Source organism: Salvelinus fontinalis, chromosome 26 (genome assembly GCF_029448725.1).
Source record: "Salvelinus fontinalis isolate EN_2023a chromosome 26, ASM2944872v1, whole genome shotgun sequence".
NCBI classification, from domain to species: domain Eukaryota; kingdom Metazoa; phylum Chordata; class Actinopteri; order Salmoniformes; family Salmonidae; genus Salvelinus; species Salvelinus fontinalis.
Genome location: NC_074690.1, coordinates 38,122,760 through 38,144,944, shown reverse-complemented (window position 1 = coordinate 38,144,944; position 22,185 = coordinate 38,122,760). Strand labels below are relative to the sequence as shown.

The window sequence follows — 22,185 nt, the reverse complement described above, 5'->3', positions numbered from 1 at the left end:
ATCAATTTGGCCACAAGAATTTCTGAGTTTGCCACTTGGAGGGTTGGTTAAATGAAATTTCCCACTGGGAACTAGGAGCTTCCGATAGCACGTGAACGCAAATCCTGCAGATATACCAAAAGTCCAGTGACATTGCTGCATCTCAATCAAGTAAACTAGGCTAGATTAAACCAAACTATAAATGTATTTGATATGTGAAGAGTTCAGAATCACCATTCTTTGTAAACAAGTGGATTCTCATAGCAAGAACAAAGTAATTGATATCAACACATTGCTTAAGCTTGACTTTATTGCATGTTGTGATTTAATCTTCTTTCCTTATTTGGGTTATTTTTACAATCATGTTCTTACCTGCCTTTCACCTTAACATATTTTATACCTGAAAATAAATATCTTAATCAACAGTTGGTTGCTGAAGTCTTATTAAATCGTATTCTCCTCAGAATTAGAGACATTTTGTTGAACTTTAAAAATGTGAAACATGGCCAATAGAAAAATACACCCATTTTACTGATCATCTCCAGAACACATTACAGATAAAGTAAACGTTCCACAATTTCCAGCATTTAATGGAAAAATGTATTAATCTCATGAGTTTGAAACATCTTTCAGGAAATCAGACATGCCAACCAATGTTCAACACACTGTCTTATGGGAGGTAGAGGCTGCTGTGGTAGGGTTCCTGAGAGTGACAGCTCACTGTTCAGACATGACAGCCATTCTGAAGTTGATTGGTCAGCCAACCAGAGGTGTTTCAGAAGTAGGGGAGGAAGAGTTTCTTGGTGAGGGTGTACTTGGGCTCGGGCATCTGTTTGGAGTCTCTATACACTCCTCTGCTGACCTCACGATTCACACGCGTCAGCACCGACAGAATATCCTCCCCTCTACACAGGAAACAGGAAATACACATCACAATACATCTCTCACCTGTTATAGAGATGTATGTTTTTAACCTTTATTTAACTAGGCAAGTCAGTTAAGAACAAATTCTTATTTACAATGATGGTCAAACCCGGAAGACGCTGGGTCAATTGTGTGCCACCCTATGGGACTCCCAATCACGGCTGGTTGTGATACAACCTGGATTCGAACCAGCGTGTCTGTGGTGATGCCTCAAGCACTGAGATGCAGTGCCTTAAACCACCATGCCACTCGGGAGCCCAGAGATCACAACGTTGTATCTGCCATTATGGTGTCTGTGCAATCTCAATTTTAAAATAGTCAAATTTCTTCTTTTGATGTTTGAAAAAAGTGGCAAGCTTATATGGCCACCTGCAGTGCTGGAGTCTTGAACCAAATCTTATGTGAAATTAATTTGTGACCACTAGATGGCGGTCATATAGCTTAAAGCCATTTACAAACTAAACAAACCAATTTGAAGAAGACGATAAGGGTCTGATCATTGGCCGATCTCTCCCAACCCGTAGGAATTCCCACCGGTTGACTATTTAAAGGCCCAGTGTAGTCAAAGTTAAGTTTGGGCTTGCCTGGTGACATCACAAGGCAGTAAATTGGTTAATAGACGAAGAGAGTTCCAAATCTCTGTCAAGTTTTAAGTTTTCCCCTCCCTACTCAGACCACTCCCAGACAATCCTAGCAAAATTCTTCCTTGAGAAATAGTTTGCTAAAAAGCACAACAAAAAATTATGAAAAACTATTACAGTAAGGTACTTAATTGTTACCCAGAAATGATTTGATATTGATATAAAAACAGCTGCATTGGGCCTTTAAAATGGTGGAATCCCTCAATGGCAACATCCCAAAAATGGGTTATTTCTATGTAATGATCTTTATACATCTCTATGGTTAATGCCAAACCTAACCCCCTTCCCTTCTAATTCACCTGTCCGCTCCCCACTCCAGCTGTTTGCAGAGCTCCTGGATGTAGATGGAACCTTCCTTAGTGTTTCGGAATGACTTGCACTCCTCCACTGTTGCCATACCGATCAGGAAGTCTGCATGCCAGGGGATGGACTCGATGGCGCCGGCGTCTGCCTCATATCGCCCCTCTCTCTGCCTTATGGAGGGGAGTAATAGGGCCCCTCGCTGGAAGCCCTTCCCCTGGCAGGCCTGGATGAAGAACAGTTTGGGTTTGCCCATCAGAGAAGGGCACTGCTTGCTGGTGAAGGGTTGTGTGAGGGAGCTAATGGGCACCTCCCCCCCATCTGTCCCAAGCACACAACCCTTCTCCCCATGGGACAGCACACACACCACCTAGGACCAGGCACAGGGATTAGAATAGTTGAACCTACTTTAAGTCATTGGAGTCCAATTGGGCTTCAAGAGTAGAGCTACTGTACCTCCTGAAGAGACTGGAGAATTATGACCTCACTACTCACCAGAGCATCTGCCTGTATGTGACTCCGCCCTCCAAGCTCCTCTACCGCCCCCAACATGGTCTTCTCTGTCAGGTCGCTACACACTTCCACTTTAAACCCCAACCTGGAGAACACATTATGCAGAGCCTCTACACACAGAGACAGATGGGAGAATTTAACATCCAGGTTGGCCAATGGGGTTCACTGAATGAGATTAGGCTCATAATATCAACCAATGAGCGAGAATGCTTACTCTCGTCCTGCTCAGTTCCTGGTCTGTCTGTCAGACCTGAAAATCCCATGAAGTGGTGGTTATTGATGATTAAGCACGTCCCCCGAGGATTACAGGTCATGGAATAGTGCTCCATCTGTTGGGCAAACACACACACACAGGAGTTACCACCATGGACAAAAATCAACCAAATGTTAGATTCTATGTTTGGTGTCTAAAGTGTATCCCACTTTCTAACCTCAGAGGTCTTCCAGGATTGCATTGGTGAAGTGGTCACCTGGTCAGGCCCAGACCCAGGCTGAGTTTCCGTCATTGCATCGGAGGACAACCTTGTGCGTTGCCCATGCTCACCTGTGGACAAGAACACACTTCAACTACCTGTGTGTGTGTGTGTGTGTGTGAGAGAGTGTGTGTGTGAGAGACTTACAGCTGGGCCGTGTCTCTGATATAGACAGGCTCTGTAGTGACTGAGGGGAGCTGAGTTGCTGTTCCTGGTTGCTGATTGGCTGAACAGAGTACTCCTGCCGTGACACACTGCCCCTTGCTGAAAAACAGCAACCACATGATATATAAAATAACTATATTTTAATATACTGCATAAATACTGAACTATCAATCAGTGCAAGAGAGTGGTGTGAGAGAGCTAGCCAGGTGTGTCAATATGTACCTTCTCTATGCTGCTGTACTGTGTGGGCCAGCTGTGTGTCACACTCCTCCAGTATCCTCTGTAGCTCATCCAGTCTGTCCTCTGTCAGCAGATCCTGCCTCTCCATCTCACACAGCACCTCCAGGGCCGTCTATGGGGGAGAAAGAGAGAGCGAGAGAGAGAGAGAGTGTAATTGTGTGTGTGTGTGTGTGTTAGGCTGCGTTTACAAAAAGGCAGCCCAATTCTGATATTTTCAAAAGCTGATCTGATTGCACAAAAGACCAATTAGTGAAAAAAAAGATCAGAATTGGGCTGCCTGTGTAAACGCAGCCATAGAGCTCTCATTTTCAGCCCGAACCCGACGGGGCCTGACGGGCTTTTAACAGGCTGGGTCTGAATTTCTGGAAAGGTGCATTTTTAGAAGTAGACGCTCTAATTGTTTGGTACAGACCTGGATAGTAAGACAGAACTCTGCAGGCTATCTCTGCAGTAGAGTGCAACGCCGCCCCCTTTGGCAGTTCTATCTTGGCGGAAAATGTTATAGGTAGGAATGGAAATTTCAGGGTTTTTGGTGGTTTTCCTAAGCCAGGATTCAGACACGGCTAAGATATTCCGGGTTGGCAGAATGTGCTAAAGCAGTGAATAAAGCAAACTTAGGGAGTAGGCTTCTAATGTTAACATGCATGAAACCAAGCCTTTTACGGTTACAGAAGTCAACAAATGAGAGCACCTGGGGAGTAGGAGTGGAGCTAGGCACTGCAGGTCCTGGATTAACCTCTACATCACCAGAGGAACAGAGAAGTAGGATAAGGGTACGGCTAAAGGCTATAAGAACTGGCCGTCTAGCACGTTCGGAACAGAGAGTAAAAGGAGCAGGTTTCTGGGCACGATAGCATAAATTCAAGGCATAATGTACAGACAAAAGGTATGGTAGGAAGAGAGTACATTGGAGGTAAACCTAGGCATTGAGTAATGATGAGAGAGATATAGTCTCTAGAGACGTTTAAACCAGGTGATGTCATCGCATATGTGGGAGGTGGAACAACATGGTTGGTTAAGGCATATTGAGCAGGGCTAGAGGCTCTACAGTGAAATAAGACAGTAATCACTAAACAGGACAGAAATGGATAAGGCATATTGATATTAGGGAGAGGCATGCGCAGCCAAGTGAATCGTATGGGTCCAGTGAGTGGTTGGGCTGGCTGGGGACACGGCAATTCAGACAGTTAGCAGGCCGGGGCTAGCAAGCTAGCAGTTAACAGGCCGGGGCTAGCAAGTTAGCAGAAGGGCCTTAGAGGGACATCGCGATGGGGGAAAGTCTGTTTTTGCCTCCTCGTGCGGTGACGTCGATAGACCAGTAGTGGAATTAGTATGGTTCCAAGTATCAGAGGGGTCCAAGTCCAATTGGTAAAATGGGTATAGTGGTCCAAGAAACTGGCCGATGGATCAGCTAACAGTCCAATATGCTCTAGATAGCTAGCAGGCCGCGGTTAGCAGAATGGGCCTTCAGGGGATGTCTGAGGGGCCTGTTGGAATCCTCTGGCAGATTATGTCAGTATTCCAGTCGTGAAGGATCGGCGGGGTTCCGTGCCCCGTACCGGCAGTAGAAGGGGTCCGGATATTGCAGCCGAAGAGTGGGCTTCAGGAGTAGCCCAGGAGCCCTTGCCGGGAGATGGGCATAGCATAGGCTAGCTCCAGGCTAATTAGTGCTTGCGCCGGGACGGAAACGTTAGCCAGGAGTAGTCAACCCGGGTTGCGGTTAGCTAGCTGCGATGGTCCAGATGAAAAGGTTCAGAGTTTGCGGTAGGAATCCGGGGATATGGAGAGAAAAATAGGTCCGGTACGCTCTGGTTTGAAACGCGTTGTATGAACTGGCGAGAGCTTTCCGAGCTAAAGGTTAGCTGATGACCGCTAGCAGTGGTTAGCTGACTGGTAGCTGGTAAGCTAGCTAGTTTCAGTTGAGGAATTCCAGTTCCAATGGAAGTAGAAATACTTTAGAAAATAAAAAAACAGATCCACACCTCATTGGGTGAGGCGGGTCGCAGGAGAGTATTTTGAAGTTGAGGTTTAGGAATAATATTAAAAAGAATGCGAAGAAAAAGATTAAAAAAGACAAAGACGTCTGACTGCTACGCTATCTTGGATTCATTCCATTTATGTGATGTTGGACTCGGGTAGGGCTCGGGCTAGGTCGGACCAGGCTCAAATTTTCTAGTGTTCATTTGCTAATGAGTGTGTGCATGTAGGTGTTCTTACAGTGCAGGGATCCAGTCGTCCTCTGGGAAGTTTGTCACTCAGCAAAAACTTAATCTTAGTGAGATTCTCCTTAGTTACATCTTCTGAGACCTTATACAACATCCTCCTGAGAAAGAAAGAGAAAGACGTAATGCAACCAGTGAATTACCAGAATGTCCAGCTGTTCAGTGTTGCTGTGCTATGTGGTCCATTGTGGTGAGAATGCAGTCACACACACACACACACACACCTCTGTGCTCACCTGTACTGTGAGAGGGGAGGGCATGCGTCTGTCTGGGTGTGGGCCGTTTGCTCCGGCTGTCTGCCGTCTGTCTCCAGGAGGCGGAGAAGGTCCAGTCGACCAATGACAGAGAGGAGTTGGGACAGGAAGTAGTGGTCCTCCAGCAGGCTTTTCTCCTGCAGCCTCATGAAGAGGCCACGCCCATCCTCCACCTGAAGCCAGACCACAAAGGATTAGACAGTGTTGCGTTTCCGATTCTCTACATTTTCTTTCACTGATATGAAATGAATGGACTGATGGGAAATATAATGATAGGAAACTCTATAGCCATGGACCACTTTGAAAACAAGCGTTTTAATTAAAACATGCTCTGGGGATCCAATGTACATTTAGTGTTTTACATTTTTTATACCCAAATTCAATTCAAATTTATGGTATTGGTTACACCTTTCATCAGTTTCCATTTGGCACTTGTAACATCTGAAAGGATTTCAAAGCAATATGGCATAAACTCCATAGTCTGCTTGAGGGCTAGGATGTGCTATTACCACAATCCTAATACCTATCATCCAATCACTTCAAAGGAGGTTAGGATTGGCCATTAATCTCGATCTTAGCCCTCTGTATGTGGTCCCTCACCGTCTCCAGGCGTTTCCTATTGAGCACATCTCTGCACAGGAAGCACAGGGCAGCCACCTCGGAGGAGTCCAGCTCCTCATCGATACGAGACAGCAGGCGCAGGTCCATCACACACTGGATCCCCCGACCAGACCGCACTGCAACATCCACTTGCACAGGGCTATGAGAGAGCGAGAGAGAGAGGGGGAGGAGAGAAAGTAGAGGAGGCTTGTAGTCCAACATGTTGGTCCATTACTGCTGGGTCAGGTATGAGGAGATGACCAGGAGGAAGGCTTCCTAAAGGGCTATGAGAAATGACCAGTCTATATAACTCCTGGATGACAGGATGAGAAACCCACAGGCCACAGTCATCAGTGAAGGATGTATGAATGAAGGAGAGGTGAGCTCAGTGAGTTCATATTGTTTTATAGATAGGATGTCAACATGTGTTTTTTCCCATCATTACCTGATTAGGTTTTTCCTAGTCATAGATATTTTTATTTTCCCCTTATTTCACCAGGAAAGTTGACCGATAACAGATTGTAATTTACAGCAACCACCTGGGGAATAGTTACAGGGGGAAGAAACAGATGAATGAGCCAACTGGAAGCTGGGGATGATTAGGTGGCCACGATGGTATGAGGGCCAGATTAGAAATTTGGCCAGGACACCGGTGTAACACCTTTACTCTTACGATAAGTGCCACGGAATCATTAGTTACCACAGAGAGTCAGGACATCCATTTACATCCCATCCGAAAGATGGCATCCTACACTGGGCAATGTCCCCAATCACTGTCCTGGGGCATTATGCTCTCCTTACATGCATGATGATTTTGTCTCCCCACACAAGATGCGATCAGGACATGCAGGTTGAAATAAACTCTGAACCAATTGTATTAATTTGGGGACAGGTCGAAAAGTATGAAACATTTATGACAATTTAGCTAGCGAGCTTGCTGTTGCTAGCTAATCCGTCCTGGGATATAAACATTGGGTTGTTATTTTACCTGAAATGCACAAGATCCTCTACTCAGTTCATCTTTCAATCACCCATGTGGGTATATGCTCCTAAAAACCAATGAGGAGATTTGAGAGGCAGGACTTGCAGCGCGTTGAGCATCACAAATAGAACCAAGTTCTATTTTAGCACCCGGCTACGCAGACACTCGCAAGCAGTGTGGGTGCAATGATTGAATAACATGCATGTGTACATTTATTTTGCAACGCTAACACACGCGACACGAGCGGTGTGGTGAGCATGTTAGACCAGAGGAAAGAGTGCCTCCTACTGGAAAATTATTCTACCAGTCTCAGCAAAAGTGGGGTGGGAAATACTCAGTAGGGTCTCTAATAACCAAATACGTGTGTTATACATATTAGTGATCGGGGGGGGCATTATACAGTTACATATCTGGATATTATTTTTGACGATATATAATCGTATCAACAATATCGCAATATTATTTTTGCGCTGTTGGCTGTCCCTGTACTTTTGGGTGTCAGGGAAAATGTACAGAGTTAAACATACATTGTTTTCTTCAGGAATGTAGTGAAGTAAAAGTGGTTCAAATATAAATAGTAAAATACAGATACCCCTTCCACTGCCCCCAATGCTGTACATGGGATACATATACATGGGCTATATGAACCATTAAAGTCCAAAAGTCAAACCTTTTTATTGTGACCAAGCTGGGTTTAAGAAAATAATTAGAAGGCTATGCATAGCTGGGGTGAACCTATAGCAACATGATTTTACTGGGATACTGACAACTTTTTATTTGTTAGGCCAAAGCGATTGACCCGATCCATTTTTGGGGAACATGTCGAGGCTGCCCTCAGGCTGATTTAAATGTGTAAAGATGCAGCCAGCACATCCCCATTAGATTAATCTAGGACAGATTAATGTCAGTCCATCATTGTCTTTGAAGCAGTTCTCAACCAATCACCAATCCATTAGGGCAAGGCAAGAGTACATGAAAGTCTAGTATGGAATGGCATTTTATTTCACACTGGAAGCAAACAGGGTAAGCACTTTTTTTATTTTTATTTTTTACAATGTTTTGTTTTTCTAGCTGATATTCAACACAGCAATAGTAAATGATTGTATTGTTTTGAAATTAATATAACATGCAGGACTAAATGAGTGTCTATAACAAGACAGACTGCGTAATAACCAGCCATTTGACAAAGCCCCCCTGAAAAACAGAATATTTGATTAGTATAAAGACCTTACGTCAGGGATCATCAACTAGATTCAGCAGCGGGACGATTTTTTTGTTGAGGGGATGTTCGGAACAGAATTACAAATAATATGTGGACTGCAAGAAGCCCAAACAGATAAAATATTTAACTAAAACAATTTCCAACCTTGCTTACAAATGTATATGATCACGTGTCTCTCGATTATGCATGGAAATACTTCACAACAGATTTCTTTAATTAAAATCATTTGGAGCTGATTTCCTTGTGTTTTTAGTTATGTATAATGATAAAATTCAACAACAACAAAAAGCTCAGAAAATTTGGGGGCTAAATAAAGCCACCCGCGGGCCATATTCGGCAGCCAGTTTGGGAACCGTGCCTTACGTAAAGTTATTGTAACGGCAGTCTATTTCGTCCTCCTCACCGGACGAGGAGAGGCGAGAAGGATCGGAGGACCAATGTGCAGAGTGGTAAGTTTCCATGATATTTAATGTACACGAAAACAATACACGATACAAAATAACAAACGAACATACCGTAACAGTCCCGTGTGGCACAAACACTGACACAGGAAACAAACACCCACAAACCAAACGTGAAACCCCAGCTGCCTAAGTATGATTCTCAATCAGGGACAACGATTGACAGCTGCCTCTGATTGAGAATCATACCAGGCCGAACCCAAAATCCCAACATAGAAAACACACATAGACAACCCACCCCAACTCACGCCCTGACCATACTAAATAAATACAAAACAAGGGAAAATAAGGTCAGAAACGTGACAGTTATGCTGTGTTTTTAACAGACCCTACTTTTTAAATGTATTTTACCTTTATTTAACTAGGCAAGTCAGTTAAGAACAAATTCTTATTTTCAATGACAGCCTAGGAACAGTGGGTTAACTGCCTTGTTCAGGGGCAGAACGACAGATATGTACCTTGTCAGCTCGGGGATTCGATCTTGCAACCATTCGGTTACTAGTCCAATGCTCTAAACTCAAGGCTACGCTGCCGCCCCACAACTTAGTTGTGGCAAATGGAATGGGTGGAGTATAAAGTGCTCCTGGCCCCAACGTACAGGGCGGAAATTGATTCGGAGCAGGAGGAGGCGAGTTTGATAGGGACTCAACCCGTTCCTGTACAAAGGACCGAAGACATATTTTTAACAAAGTCACTTTAAAAAAAACATGTATCATGTCTTAAATGATTTACTTTTGTTAAATCATTTATACACATTTTAAATGGCTTTTGCAGATTTGGATGTTTTACATGAAAAAGTACTTTTATTTATGGTTGTTTTTACTGGTTTTAAAAACATGTACTTTTTAACAATTTAAATGTAATATTCAAATGCTGTTTTTTTATGTGTATAAATGTTGTAAATATATAAATGAGCTGTTTTAAAAGTAAATGTGACAATAAAACTTTTCAAAAATAAATAAATAAAGTGTTCCTGGGTAATTATGACACATTCACGCGATGTCGGAAACTCGAGTTTCCCACTTGGGAAGTATCAGAATCAAACAATAGGAAGCTTTACGCAAATAACTTAAATTCATTTGACATAAAATGGGAACGTGGCATTAGACCACAGTCCCCCATGAAAAAACACCATCTGTAGATTCTACAGACACAAATGAGTATTTCCCACCCCACTTAGGCGGAGACAGGTAGAACATTGGCCATTGATAAAAATTCTACATCTTTTTATCAGCTAATGATATTTTAATCCCCTGTCCCCACCGGAGGCCTTTTGGTAGGCCGTCATTGTAAATAAGAATTTGCTCTTAAGTGACTTTCCTAGCTAAATAAAGGTTAAATAAAAACAAATAAATACAGTGTTGAAATGTGGGCTTTTATTTAGAAAGTTCCCCGATTAGCATAAAAAGTGACCTCATCATTTGTGCTGCTGGCAGAATAGTTTATTTTGTACTTTTGAAATCGCAAATATTATGCAAAAAATGTCTACACCATGTTAAATAAAATCAACTTGTAATTAAACAGTAATACAGCATTTGACTGTTGTCATGGATAGGAACTTAAAATAAACTTTAAAAGGCGGACAAAACTCACCTTGGGTCGGCTGGGCGAGTATTTCCCGCCGGCTTCTTCTACTAACGAAACTACGTAGTCAGTTAATGAGACGCCAATGAGATAAAACACGACTAAATAAAGAGAACAGCCAATTCACTCAACTGTAACATACACTGCACGCAAAATGTATACAAAAAAATACCACTGCCCCGCACTCTTCGAGCTGTCCCGTTTTCTTTCCGTTCGACTTCTTCTCCACGGTTTTATCATTTGGGTAAGGAAGTAGGTTTTGACAATGGGCGTGGTTGTACAGTAACATGACGCATTGAATAAAATGCTCAAAAATGTCGTCATCCCTCTTCTTTTTACAGAGACAGATAATTATAGGGCCTTTGTTGTTGTATGTACAGTTGAAGTCGGAAGTTTACATACACCTAGGCTGGAGTCATTAAAACTTGTTTTTCAACTAATCCACACATTTCTTGTTAAAAACTATAGTTTTCGCAAGTCGGTTAAGACATCTACTTTGTGCATGACACAAGTAATTTTTCCAACAATTGTATACAGACAGACTATTTCACTTATAATTCCCTGTATCACAATTCCAGTGGGTCAGAAGTTTACATACACTAAGTTGACTGTGCCTTTAAACAGCTTGGAAAATTCCAGAAAATGGCTTTAGAAGCTTCTGATTGACTCAAATGATGTCAATTAGCCTATTGGAGGTGTACCTGTGGAGGCTTGCAAGCCGACGAACACCATCCCAACCGTGAAACATGGGGATGGCATGTTGTGGGGGTGCTTTGCTGCAGGAGGGACTGGTGCACTCCACAAAATAGATGTCATCATGGGGAAGGAAAATTGTGGATATTTTGAAGCAACATCTCAAGACATCAGTCAGGAAGTTAAAGTTTGGTCGCAAATGGGTCTTCCAAATGGACAATGACCCCAAGCATACTTCCAAAGTGGTGGCAAAATGGCTTAAGGACAACAAAGTCTAGGTATTGGAGTGGCCATCACAAAGCCCTGACCTCAATCCTATAGAAAATTTGTGGGGAGAACTGAAAAAGCGTGTGCGAGCAAGGAGGCCTTACAAACCTGACTTAGTTACACCAGCTATGTCAGGAGGAATGGGCCAATATTCACCCAACTTATTGTGGGAAGCTTGTGGAAGGCTACCGAAAATGTTTGACCCAAGTTAAACAAAAGGCAATGCTACCAAATACTAATTGGGTGTATTTAAACTTCTGACCGACTGGGAAACTTGATTAAAGAAATCAAATCTGAAATAAATCATTCTCTCCTATTATTCTGACATTTCACATTCTTAAAATAAAGTGGTGATCCTAACTGACCTAAGACAGGGAATTTTTACTCTGATTAAATGTCAGGAATTGTGAAAACTGAGTTTAAATATATTTTGCTAAGGTGTATGTATGTTTTTTTAAACAAAGATGGTGTAGCAGTGCAGACGTTGTTTGTCGTTCTCCCGTGATTTTTTTTTTCTTCGTCTTTATTTGAAATATATTGAAATATATACATTCTCTTTTTCCATTTTTAAATTAAATATACTGTAGCGACCCGCACAGACAGAGGTGTGTTATGTGGTAGGCTATTAGTGGGTTGTGTTGTACTTACCAGTGTTCGCGGGGTCCGACATGCCAATCAACCTGCTATCTGCCAATCACGGGGATGCCTGGAATGTTCTGATGCCGGGCATCCTGGTGGTTGGCGGAGTGGCGTGGTGGGGGGTTGGGCAGGGGGATGGAGCATTGGAAGTTAAGATCAGGTTTAGCCATTGTTCTCTCTCTTACGTCTGGGCTTCACAAGAGAAGGTCACGGTTGGCTTGTGGGGTATCTTTCATTTATTTAGCGTGGGCTACGGCCAAACAGTAGCCTGTGTAAAGTTGAGTTAATAAACCGTCAATTCGTAAACTCAACCCTCTGTCTGGACAATTGTTCCTTTATGATCTAGTCAGGTCATTACAATACCTTCCGGCAACCCGCCTCACCCAATGTGATACGAATCAGCTATTTTTAGACCTTATAGCCAGAACCTAAATAGCTAGTAGCCAGAAGTGAACCAGATACTAGCTATTTAGTCATTGTTAACCACTGCTACCGGCCTTTACCTGTAGCACAGACACCACCCGCTTTTATCCTGGTTTTTCTCCACTACAACACCGGATTCCTGCCGTAAGCCCTGGACCATTACTCCTGTTCATCGCAGCTAGCCAGCTGCTACCGAGTGGCCCAGACCCGATGCTAGCTTTGAGCCAGGCCCAGGCCCATCTCCCGGCCTGCTCAGTGGACCCTATGATCACTTGGCTACACAGCTGATGCCTCCCGGACTCTTCACTAACATGACTAGAATCCACTACATCACCGGATTCTTTCCGTAAGCTCTGGACCTTTGCATCGGATCATTGCAAGAGGCTAGCGGCTACCGAGTGGCTATAGTGGCTAACGCCCTTGTCCCGAAGCTAGCACCAGTTGCCTCGAGCCAGGCACATCTCTCGGCTAGCAAACCAAATTACTACACCTACAATACCTCTTTTGCCAACTGGCCTGGACCCTTTGTCGACACGGAGCCCCGCCGATCCATCACGACTGGTCTGCCAACGTAATTCCATCCGTTGTGCCCTCACCCAGACTTTGCCGGACATCGGTGAAGACGCTTCTATTAGCCCCGGCCTGCTAACTTTTTTTGGAACGCAGTGTCCGCTTGCTTGCGTAGTAACGACTACCTAGCGGCTTCTCTGTTTCATCTATTGATGTTCACTGGACCCTATGATCACTTGGCTACATAGCTGATGCTTGCTGGACTGTTCATTAATCACGGTACTCCATTTGGTTTATTTTGTTTATCTGTCGGCCACAGCCTCGAACTCAGGCCATGTGTGTAGTTAACTGACCCTCTCTGCCCATTCATCGCCATTTTACCTGTTGTTGTTGTCTTAGCTGATTAGCTGTTGTTGTCTTACCCATTTGTTGTCTTAGCTAGCTCTCCCAATCAACATCTGTGATTGCTTTATGCCTTGGTTTATGTCTCTTTCTAATGTAAATATGCCTTGTATACTGTTGTTTAGGATAGTTATCATTGTTTTAGTTTACTGTGGAGCCCCTAGCAAGAATCAACATCCTCACATACCTCTTTGGTCCCACCTCCCACACATGCGGTGACCTCACCCAGCATAACTAGTGCATCCAGAGATGCAATCTCTCTTATCGTCACTCAACGCCTAGGTTTACCTCCACTGTACCCGCACACTACCATACCTCTGTCTGTACATTATGCCCTGAATCTACCCTACCACGCCCAGAAATCTGCTCCTTTTATTCTCTGTCCCCAACGCACTAGACGACCAGTTTTGATAGCCTTTAGCCGTACCCTCATCCTACTCCTCCTCTGTTCCTCGGGTGATGTAGAGGTTAACCCAGGCCCTGTGTGTCCTCAGGCGCTCTCATTTGTTGACTTCTGTAACTGTAAAAGCCTTGGTTTTATGCATGTTAACATCAGAAGCCTCCTCCCTAAGTTTGTTTTACTCACTGCTTTAGCACACTCCGCCAACCCTGATGTCCTTGCCGTGTCTGAATCCTGGCTTAGGAAGGCCACCACCCCTCATCACTGTCAAACGCTCCCTAAAACACTTCTGCGAGCAGGCCTTTCTAATCGACCTGGCCCGGGTATCTTGGAAGGATATTAACCTCATCCCGTCAGTCGAGGATGCCTGGTCAATCTTTAAAAGTAATTTCCTCACCATCTTAAATAAGCATGCCCTTTTCAAAAAATGTAGAACTAAGAACAGATATAACCCTTGGTTCACTCCAGACCTGACTGCCCTCGACCAGCACAAAAACATCCTGTGGCGGACTGCACTAGCATTGAATAGTCCCCACGATATGCAACTTTTCAGGGAAGTCAGGAACCAATAAACACAGCCAGTTAGGAAAGCAAAGGCTAGCCTTTTCAAACAGAAATGTGCATCCTGTAGCTCTAACTCCAAAAAGTTTTGGAACACTGTAAAGTCCATGGAGAATAAGAGCACCTCCTCCCAGCTGCCCACTGCACTGAGGCTAGGAAACACTGTCACCACTGATAAATCCACAATAAATCGAGAATTTCAATAAGCATTTCTCTACGGCTGGCCATGCTTTCCTCCTGGCTACCCCATCCCCGGCCAACTGCTCTGCATTCCCTGCAGCAACTTGCCCTGCAGCTACTTGCCCAAGCCTCCCCAGCTTCTCCTTCACCCAAATCCAGATAGCAGATGTTCTGAAATATCTGAAAAACCTGGACCCGTACAAATGAGCTGGGCTAGAAAATCTGGACCATCTCTTTCTAAAATTATCCACCACAACTGTTGCAACCCCTATTACTAGCCTGTTCAACCTCTCTTTCGTAACGTCTGAGATCCCCAAAGATTGGAAAGCTGCCGCGGTCATCCCCCTCTTCAAAGGGGGTGACACTCTAGACCCAAACTGTTACAGACCTATATCCATCCTGCTTTGCCTTTCTAAAGTCTTCGAAAGCCAAGTTAACAAACAGATCACTAACCATTTCGAATCCCACTGTACCTTCTCCGCTGTGCAATCCAGTTTCCGAGCTGGTCACGGGTGCACCTCAGCTACGCTCAAGGTACTAAATGATATCATAACCGCCATCGATAAAAGACAGTACTGTGCAGCCGTCTTCATCGACCTGGCTAAGGCCTCGGACTCTTATCGGCAGACTCAACAGCCTTGGTTTCTCAAATGACTGCCTCGCCTGGTTCACCAACTACTTCTCAGATAGAGTTCAGTGTGTCAAATCGGAGGGCCTGTTGTCTGGACCTCTGACAGTCTCTATGGGGGTACCACAGGGTTCAATTCTCGGGCCGACTCTTTTCTCTGTATATATCAACGATGTCACTCTTGCTGCGGGTGATTCCTTGATCCACCGCTACGCAGATGACACCATTCTGTATACATCTGGCCCTTCTTTGGACACTGTGTTAAAACCTCCAAACGTGCTTCAATGCCATACAACACTCCTTCCGTGGTCTCCAACTGCTTTTAAACGCTAGTAAAACTAAATGCATGCTCTTCAACCGATCGCTGCCCGCACCCGCCCGCCCGACTAGCATCACTACACTGGACGGTTCTGACTTAGAATATGTGGACAACTACAAATACCTAGGTCTCTGGTTAGACTATAGACTCTCCTTCCAGACTCATATTAAACCTCTCCAATCCAAAATTGAATCTAGAATTGGCTTCCTATTTCGCAACACCAGGGTATCACGCCCAGCCCACAATACCACCCATTCCCCGCATCACTACTTCTACAATGCCAACCAGTGCACTGTGCGGTAAGCCTGAACCCTCCTCTCTCACCTGGCTGGGGCTTATTCTGAGCTTTCTCTTACTCCCGAATAAGCTCTTTTGCACAGATTAATACGAATCCTTGATACTGAAGGTTATACTTTAGTAGTTGATCACCAGTCTTGTGTAAAGATGATGTTACTGACAATGTCACTAATGAGGTTTCGGCTGATGTCACAGGCAATGGGGAGGGATTTGCGACAGGCAGCTTCGACAGTCTGAAAGTGCGACATGCGTTTATACGACAGGTGAGACAGCACAACAAGCAAGCACACACAAACACAAGGTGATATAATTAAACAATAAGGCAAGAGGGGTGTGGTAGTACTGTATATGGCCAATATACCACAGCTAAAGGCTGTTCTTACTATAAGCACGACGCAACGCGGAGTGCCTGGATACAGCCCTCAGCCGTGGTATATTGGCCATATACCACAAAGAGGTGGCTTATTGCTATTATAAACTGGTTACAAATGTAATTAGAGCAGAAAAAAATAAAGTTTTGTTATACCTGTGGTATACGGTCTGATATACCACAGCTGTCAGCCAATCAGCATTCAGGGCTCGAACCACCCAGTTTATAATATGGTATAATATTGTCTCTTTCTCTTAGGTGTATATGATTCTGGCATCTCAGCTACTCATCACTGTCACACTCGTTGCAGTGTGTGTGTTACTATGACTGTGGTATGTGCATTAGTGGTTTTGTGTTACTGCACACGCGTGTTGAACTGAGTTACTCTTCTCTGCAGTGACTCTGTAAAACGGTTTGTGATCAGAAACCCAGCCGTCTACTGGTTGTCATTGTAAGTACTATCCCTTTGTACTGACCTATGTTTTTACAGTGTTGTTGGATTGACAGCTGTGCTGGCATATGTCTTGGCTGTGCTGTTTGATTGACAGCTGTGTTGACCTATGCCTTTGTAGCACTGTGTATATTTTCACTCACATTCTGCCGGTCTGCCGTAAAGGACCCAGGTGAGTCTCTTAAAGAACTTTACCTCTAGAAGATAACAATAAAGTTGACCATAAAGTTAAGAATAGAGTTTACAATATAGTTGACAATAGAGTTTTATTGTACACTGCTCAAAAAAATAAAGGGAACACTAAAATAACACATCCTAGATATGAATGAATGAAATATTCTTATTAAATACTTTTTTCTTTGCATAGTTGAATGTGCTGACAACAAAATCACACAAAAATTATCAATGGAAATCAAATGTATCAACCCATGGAGGTCTGGATTTGGAGTCACACTCAAAATTAAAGTGGAAAACCACACTACAGGCTGATCCAACTTGGATGTAATGTCCTTAAAACAAGTCAAAATGAGGCTCAGTAGTGTGTGTGGCCTCCACGTGCCTGCATGACCTCCCTACAACGCCTGGGCATACTGCTGATGAGGTGGCGGATGGTCTCCTGAGGGATCTCCTCCCAGACCTGGACTAAAGCATCCGCCAACTCCTGGACAGTCTGTGGTGCAATGTGGCGTTGGTGGATGGAGCGAGACATGATGTCCCAGATGTGCTCAATTGGATTCAGGTCTGGGGAACGGGCGGGCCAGTCCATAGCATCAATGCCTTCCTCTTGCAGGAACTGCTGACACACTCCAGCCACATGAGGTCTAGCATTGTCTTGCATTAGGAGGAACCCAGGGCCAACTGCACCAGCATATGGTCTCACAAGGGGTCTGAGGATCTCATCTCGGTACCTAATGGCAGTCAGGCTACCTCTGGCGAGCACATGGAGGGCTGTGCGGCCCCCCAAAGAAATGCCACCTCACACCATGACTGACCCACCACCAAACCGGTCATGCTGGAGGATGTTGCAGGCAGAACGTTCTCCACGGCGTCTCCAGACTCTGTCACGTCTGTCACGTGCTCAGTGTGAACCTGCTTTCATCTGTGAAGACCACAGGGCGCCAGTGGCGAATTTGCCAATCTTGGTGTTCTCTGGCAAATGCCAAACGTCCTGCACGGTGTTGGGCTGTAAGCACAACCCCCACCTGTGGACGTCGGGCCCTCATACCACCCTCATGGAGTCTGTTTCTGACCGTTTGAGCAGACACATGCACATTTGTGGCCTGCTGGAGGTCATTTTGCAGGGCTCTGGCAGTGCTCCTCCTGCTCAAAGGCGGAGGTAGCGGTCCTGCTGCTGGGTTGTTGCCCTCCTACGGCCTCCTCCACATCTCCTGATGTACTGGCCTGTCTCCTGGTAGCGCCTCCATGCTCTGGAAACTACGCTGACAGACACAGCAAACCTTCTTGCCACAGCTCGCATTGATGTGCCATCCTGGATGAGCTGCACTACCTGAGCCACTTGTGTGGGTTGTAGACTCCGTCTCATGCTACCACTAGCGTGAAAGCACCGCCAGCATTCAAAAGTGACCAAAACATCAGCCAGGAAGCATAGGAACTGAGAAGTGGTCTGTGGTCACCACCTGCAGAACCACTCCTTTATTGGGGGTGTCTTGCTAATTGCCTATAATTTCCACCTGTTGTCTATTCCATTTGCACAACAGCATGTGAAATTTATTGTCAATCAGTGTTGCTTCCTAAGTGGACAGTTTGATTTCACAGAAGTGTGATTGACTTGGAGTTACATTGTGTTGTTTAAGTGTTCCCTTTATTTGTTTGAGCAGTGTATTAAAGTGCTGCCCTTAACGTGGCCCCTCGCCTGTCTTTAGGAGGAAATTCCCACGAAAAGTCCTACTGCTGCCCATCTTTGTAAGTAACTAGCACTATTCTGTACTAGTCCAGGCTAGTCTATAGTCTACAATGGTCTTTACTGGTCTAATGGACTTTAGTGGTTTGTGCTGGCCTGCTGTGGTTTATATAGATCTGTGTTTTCTTTTGCACAGACACTGGCCATGTCTTACTGTACATTACAGGGACCATATCCAGGTGAGACAGACACACACGGTGTGGTAGTAACGTCTGTCTGTCGCCATGTGTGCGTCTCTGCTCTGTGTGTAGTTTCTATGATACTAAGGCAGTGTTTCTGGCTCTGGGCATCGCGGTCATCGTATGCATCATCACCACAGTATTCTGCTTCCAGACCAAGGTAAGAGGAGAACGGCTCAAAATCATGGCCGCAACGGCGCATATGGAATGTCATCGAACACCTAGAAACCATGCGTTTGATACTATTCCACCAATTCCCGGTCCAGTCATTACCACTAGTCCGTTCTCCCTCAAATAAGGTGCCACCAACCTCCTGTGGGGTGTGCGTATGTGTATGGACCTCACCTCATGCACAAGCCTATTTTGTGTACTGGGGGTCGTTGTCATGGTGGCAGGCATCATCACAGCCATTGTGCTCTCCTTCACATATGTGAGCTTGCACATTAGACACCACATGTTTGATACTATTCCAGCCATTACTATGGGCCGTCCTCCCCTCACCAGCCTCCACTGATGCCGAGTTGTCTTTTTTTTTATACCATTACTATTGTATTACAGCAATGGTTCAGTGTTTTCTAATGGTGTCGTCTCCTCCTGGCCAGATTCCTTGGCTTCACATGGTGTATGCGGCCATTGGAGTCATAGTCTACACACTACTGAGGATAAAACACAGGTAGATGTAGTAAGATGTAGCACAAACAGAACCACTTAAACTGTATGAGCATGTGTTTCTTCCTATAATATATGTCTGATATGCTGAGGTTTGTAGTGATGGTATTTCTGATACATTGTCGTTTGTAGTGATGTTGTGTTTGCTAGTGGGATATATTTAAACAATAAGGCACAAGGCGGGGGGGGGGGGGGGTATATGGACAATATACCACGGCTAAGGGCTGTTCTTATGCATGACGCAACGCGGAGTGCCTGGACACAGCCCTTAGCAGTGGTATATTGGCCAAATACCACAAACCCCTGAGGTGCCTTATTGCTATTATAAACTGGTTACCAATGTAATTAGAGCAGTAAAAATAAATGTTTCGTCATACCCATGGTATACGGTCTTATACCACAGCTATCAGCCAATCAGCATTCAGGGCTAAAACCACCCAGTTTATAATAGCAGTTTTACTGTCGTTATTTATATATTACTGCTATTGTAATGGCGATTCCCAATAAAAAGTCACTGTCGGGCCTCCCGGGTGGCGCAGTGGTCTAGGGCACTGCATCGCAGTGCTAACTGCGCCACCAGAGTCTCTGGGTTCGCGCCCAGGCTCTGTCGCAGCCGGCCGCAACCGAGAGGTCCGTGGGGCGACGCACAATTGGCATAGCGTCGTCCGGGGTAGGGAGGGTTTGGCCGGTAGGGATATCCTTGTCTCATCGCGCTCCAGCGACTCCTGTGGCGGGCAGGGCGCAGTGCGTGCCAACCAAGGGGGGCCAGGTACACGGTGTTTCCTCCGACACATTGGTGCGGCTGGCTTCCGGGTTGGAGGCGCGCTGTGTTAAGAAGCAGTACGGCTGGTTGGGTTGTGCTTCGGAGGAACGCATGGCTTTCGACCTTCGTCTCTCCCGAGCCCGTACGGGAGTTGTAGCGATGAGACAAGGTAGTAATTACTAGCGATTGGATACCACGAAAATTGGGGAGAAAATGGGATACAAATTTTAAAAAAGTCACTGTCACAAGAGAAAGCCGTCCGTAACGCGTCGTCAAGAATCAGCTTTCCAAACGTTACTCTTTTCGGGTAAAGTTCCCATATATTGTGCATATAAAATATAAATAGCTCCAAAACACATATTCCTATACAAAAGGTGCAGAGAAGCATTCTATAAGTTGTATCTGTGATATGGTAAGAACCTCTCACCTGTGCTAACCCTTCCTGGTTACCTATATACATGTGACCCATGACCCCAAAATAAAGTGCCTCTAGTGTACAAAACATGTTAAAATAATCCTTGACAGACAACATATACACAACACAGAAACAGGCCAAAATAGTTCCTACAGCTATAGTTCTGCTATATTTCTGTGCGTAGTTTCTGACATACCACACGCATCTGTAAATCGGCAAAGGGAAGAATTCCATCAGCCCGGAGGAATACGTGTTTCCTGCACTCTCCATTTACGTCGACATCGCACAGGGCTGCGTTTCAAACTGAAAAGACACACCCTCGTCCACTTACCCTCCCTTTATGCCCCTGGGGGAATCCCCGCGGCCATATTTGTCGTCGGTCCAAATGATTAGCCACGCAAAGGAAGTTTGCAATGTAAGTCCCTCAGGCCTCGTTTTTAATGGAGTTTGCGAGTGTACAATTATGTTCACATCGGGCCTGAAACGCCCCATAATTCAATTCACAATGATTGTACATCCGCTAAGAAAAGTCTGCCAAAACTTAAAACCTCAACATCAATATGGTGTCAACATACAGGTGTAAATAAAAATTAATGTAAATAAGTTAGAAATTGTGCTAGTAATGCACAAACATGTCTCGTAAAAGTTATGTATTTGTTTGGTTAGCTTTTGGAAATTGTAGAAATAAAAAATGTACCTTCTTCAGAAGTAGCTAGGCAGGCTAACGTAAGCTAATTCATTTGCTAGCTATCATGCAGTAGGCGTTTATTAATATAGTTAATATAAGTAGACATGCAATCATAATTGGCTGTAGTGAATATAATGACCACAGGAAAAGGAGGGCCAAGCATGCCCCCATTCTCAACCACAAGCTACCGGTGGCTGAAAACACAGTCGTAGTGGGACGAACGAGGGACGAATTTCCGGGAAAGGGCGGTACATTTAAAATGAATTCCTTCCTCCCTCGCCCTGCAAGTGTAAACGTGCCTGACACGTCATCAGAAGTGTCCACTTAATTTGAGGGCTGATGATGTGTGTTTGGAATGCAAACTAGACATTCCTGTGGCTGCTGAAGCTCATTGGAGCAGCCAACAGATGACTCCACTGGAAACAACGAGCTGGGAATAGTGAGGTACTTTCTGAGAAAAAGTTTGAGTGCTTTTCAAACTACTTTTGGATTACAAGCTTAATATGATGTTTATGTCATCATCGCAAATCAACTGCACTATTCTTAAACACTTTTGCTATAGCCTATATCAATGAGCTTTATCATTCTAGCTAACAACTGCTGCATTCAAAAATTATTTTGCAAAGATCACAACCAAATATAATCTTAGCGACTGTTCAAACAAGAATCAAAACATTATTGTAAGCGCATGAGAACCCCCAAAAGTTATTTTGTTTATAACGCAAATCTATGCTATGTTGAATGGGCGCATATGGCGACTGCTTTCTTACTGCCGGGCGCATATGGCGACTGCTTTCTTACTGCCGCGCGCATCTGAGTCTTGTACTGTGAAAAGGGTCCCCTGATATCA

At 44.6% G+C, this 22,185-nt stretch overlaps 1 protein-coding gene across 2 annotated transcripts; it reads right to left on the bottom strand.

The window, feature by feature from the left end:
* Positions 1–269: 269 nt before the first annotated feature.
* On the bottom strand, positions 270–22,112 carry casp8 (caspase 8, apoptosis-related cysteine peptidase). 2 transcript variants are annotated; one of them, XM_055883799.1, is made up of 11 exons: positions 20,844–22,112; positions 6,312–6,471; positions 5,694–5,884; positions 5,453–5,558; positions 3,218–3,347; positions 2,978–3,094; positions 2,789–2,901; positions 2,572–2,686; positions 2,340–2,467; positions 1,844–2,214; positions 270–884 (listed from the first exon to the last, which is right to left on the bottom strand). In XM_055883799.1, exons 1-11 carry the CDS (start codon positions 20,915–20,917, stop codon positions 755–757), a joined length of 1,635 nt encoding a protein of 544 aa, XP_055739774.1. In that variant the 5' UTR covers positions 20,918–22,112; the 3' UTR covers positions 270–754. The 2 variants fall into 2 exon arrangements, with proteins under 2 accessions (XP_055739774.1, XP_055739775.1); XM_055883800.1 differs by lacking the exon at positions 20,844–22,112 and adding an exon at positions 10,570–11,203.
* Between the last annotated feature and the right edge of the window lie 73 nt (positions 22,113–22,185).

Coding starts and splice junctions, on each gene's coding strand:
- casp8 (XM_055883799.1), bottom strand. CDS start 20,917: ATGGAGAGTGCAGGAAACACGTATTCCTCCGGGCTGATGGAATTCTTC. Junction 3,348..5,452: donor GACGACTGGATCCCTGCACT/GTAAGAACACCT, acceptor TCTCCCCCATAG/ACGGCCCTGGAGGTGCTGTG. Junction 2,902..2,977: donor ATCAGAGACACGGCCCAGCT/GTAAGTCTCTCA, acceptor TCTTGTCCACAG/GTGAGCATGGGCAACGCACA.